Below are 1822 nucleotides of genomic sequence, written 5' to 3' on the forward strand. Positions count from 1 at the left end.
TAATCCAAATGAGTCAAAATATTCTCCATAACCATCTTTGGTTATTGAAATTGCTACCCAATGCTCTCCTGGTTTATAAGACGGGTCAGTGTTAACGATAATGTTTATAGGAAATTTGTCAAAATTGGGTATATTGTCTGAACTATAAACTCCTTTAAAACAGCTAAATGATTTTAATAGTTTGTTTATTGTTATGGTATCCATTAATTGAAAGTATAAATAGGGTTTCTATCGTAATCGATTTCAAGTAATGCGTCATAATCCAAATAAACTAAAACAGTAATAGCGTTGGCTAAAGGTTCTTTAAATCTAAGCTGTAATCGAAGATTACCGTGTTTAATTGGATTTACATAACCTGTTGCACAGCAACCTGATGACAAATCTGGGTTAAAATTAACCGCGAATATGTTGTTTCCTTTTGGAAAGTCCTGTCTTTTTAAGGTTATACAACTGTCAACATTGTCTTGATTGGTTGCTTCAAATAAACTTATATATTCCCGTACATAAAGATTTTTGTCGAAATCTGGAGTAAAAGCTTTTTCAGGGTATTGTATACCGTTTAAATAAAAAGCCAGATAGTTTAGATTGTAGTTTTTATAATTGTAAGGATTTTTTATTTCTGAGCCATTAAATGCACTATGATCAACCATTGTTACAAATGCTCTTCTAGGTAATTGTCCGTTGTGAACATTATCGATGATTGTATCCATAGTTCCTTTATTTATTGTAATTGGTACAACAAAACTTTCTCTAATTGGATATCTTACATTTGCTGGTTTCAATAATGCCATCTTATGACCTTCGACAACGGCAGGGTTGATTTTTGAACGATGAATGTATAAAGAAGCATCTTTAAATTCAACACTAGATATCCTAATACTGCTGTCACACATCATGTAAAATGAGGGTGAATTTGGTATTAATTTTAATGATATATTACACCCTCCTAGTAAAGCTTTTCTTTGTTCAAACATGGGGATATGTAATTTACCGATTAAGTCTAATTCTCGTCCTTTTGATAAATCAGTATCACCTACTAGTGGTTTAATGTAATTAGTTCTGTTCAAGTTAATGCCTTCTAAATCATTCAAATTATCTTCTATCCATAAAATTGATGATAAATATGAATCTTTTGCTTCTTTATTTTTTCCTAATTTAATTTCTAAATCGGATTTATAAGGATATGTTTGATGAGATAATGTTACAATTCTATCCCCTATCATCAAATTTACTTGCTTAAATAAAGAATTAAATAAATTGTTAACAGGTGAAACTTTTTCCCAATCGGCAGCAACAACAGTAGCTTTTAAAACTTTTTCAATATTAATTTGTAATTTAATATATAAATACGTTTTATCAAGTCTAAGATATTCGTCAATTCCGGTCGATAAATTAAATTCTATATAGGCTTTAGAATCTATTGCTGATGCTGGTCTATGTTCTGTCAAAATATCTTTTTCTATTGTATTTTGAGTTGGTGGAACTCCAAAAATATCAAATTCGCTCAATGCTGTAACACTTGATAATTTATGAATAGCAGCCATTATTTAAAAATTAAAAAGTTGATCTTTCTTCTTTGAATGTCTTTTTTTAACTGATTTTCTTTTTTTAGATTTTACTCTTTTAGTTTTTTTTCGTCTTTTCGTTTTCACTTTTTTAGTTTCTATGTTTTTTTTGGGTCTTTAAAAAAAAATTAAATAAATTTATAAAAAAAATTTACTGAATAAAATTTAATAGTTATGTATACGTGTTAATTTATTTAATTAATATCTAAAGTATTATATTTAGAACAATAAAGTATTAAAAATTTAAATCTAAAATC

General features: G+C 27.8%; 1 protein-coding gene across 1 annotated transcript; it reads right to left on the reverse strand.

The window, feature by feature from the left end:
• Positions 1 to 203: 203 nt before the first annotated feature.
• On the reverse strand, positions 204 to 1544 carry LOC128960133 (uncharacterized protein F54H12.2-like). Its single transcript, XM_054306204.1, has 2 exons — positions 1351 to 1544; positions 204 to 1209 (listed from the first exon to the last, which is right to left on the reverse strand). Exons 1-2 carry the CDS (start codon positions 1542 to 1544, stop codon positions 204 to 206), a joined length of 1200 nt encoding a protein of 399 aa, XP_054162179.1.
• Positions 1545 to 1822: the final 278 nt, after the last annotated feature.

This window comes from Oppia nitens, unplaced genomic scaffold (assembly GCF_028296485.1).
Source record: "Oppia nitens isolate AA-2021 unplaced genomic scaffold, nextdenovo-longstitch-racon4-pilon3 scaffold4_pilon_pilon_pilon, whole genome shotgun sequence".
NCBI classification, from domain to species: domain Eukaryota; kingdom Metazoa; phylum Arthropoda; class Arachnida; order Sarcoptiformes; family Oppiidae; genus Oppia; species Oppia nitens.

What these genes read in the sequence shown, in the direction of transcription:
- LOC128960133 (XM_054306204.1), bottom strand. Translation starts at nt 1,544, where the DNA reads ATGGCTGCTATTCATAAATTATCAAGTGTTACAGCATTGAGCGAATTT. An exon ending in TATCTTAGACTTGATAAAAC is followed by an intron (nt 1,210 to 1,350) that starts GTATTTATATAT and finishes GATAGGGGATAG; the next exon opens with AATTGTAACATTATCTCATC.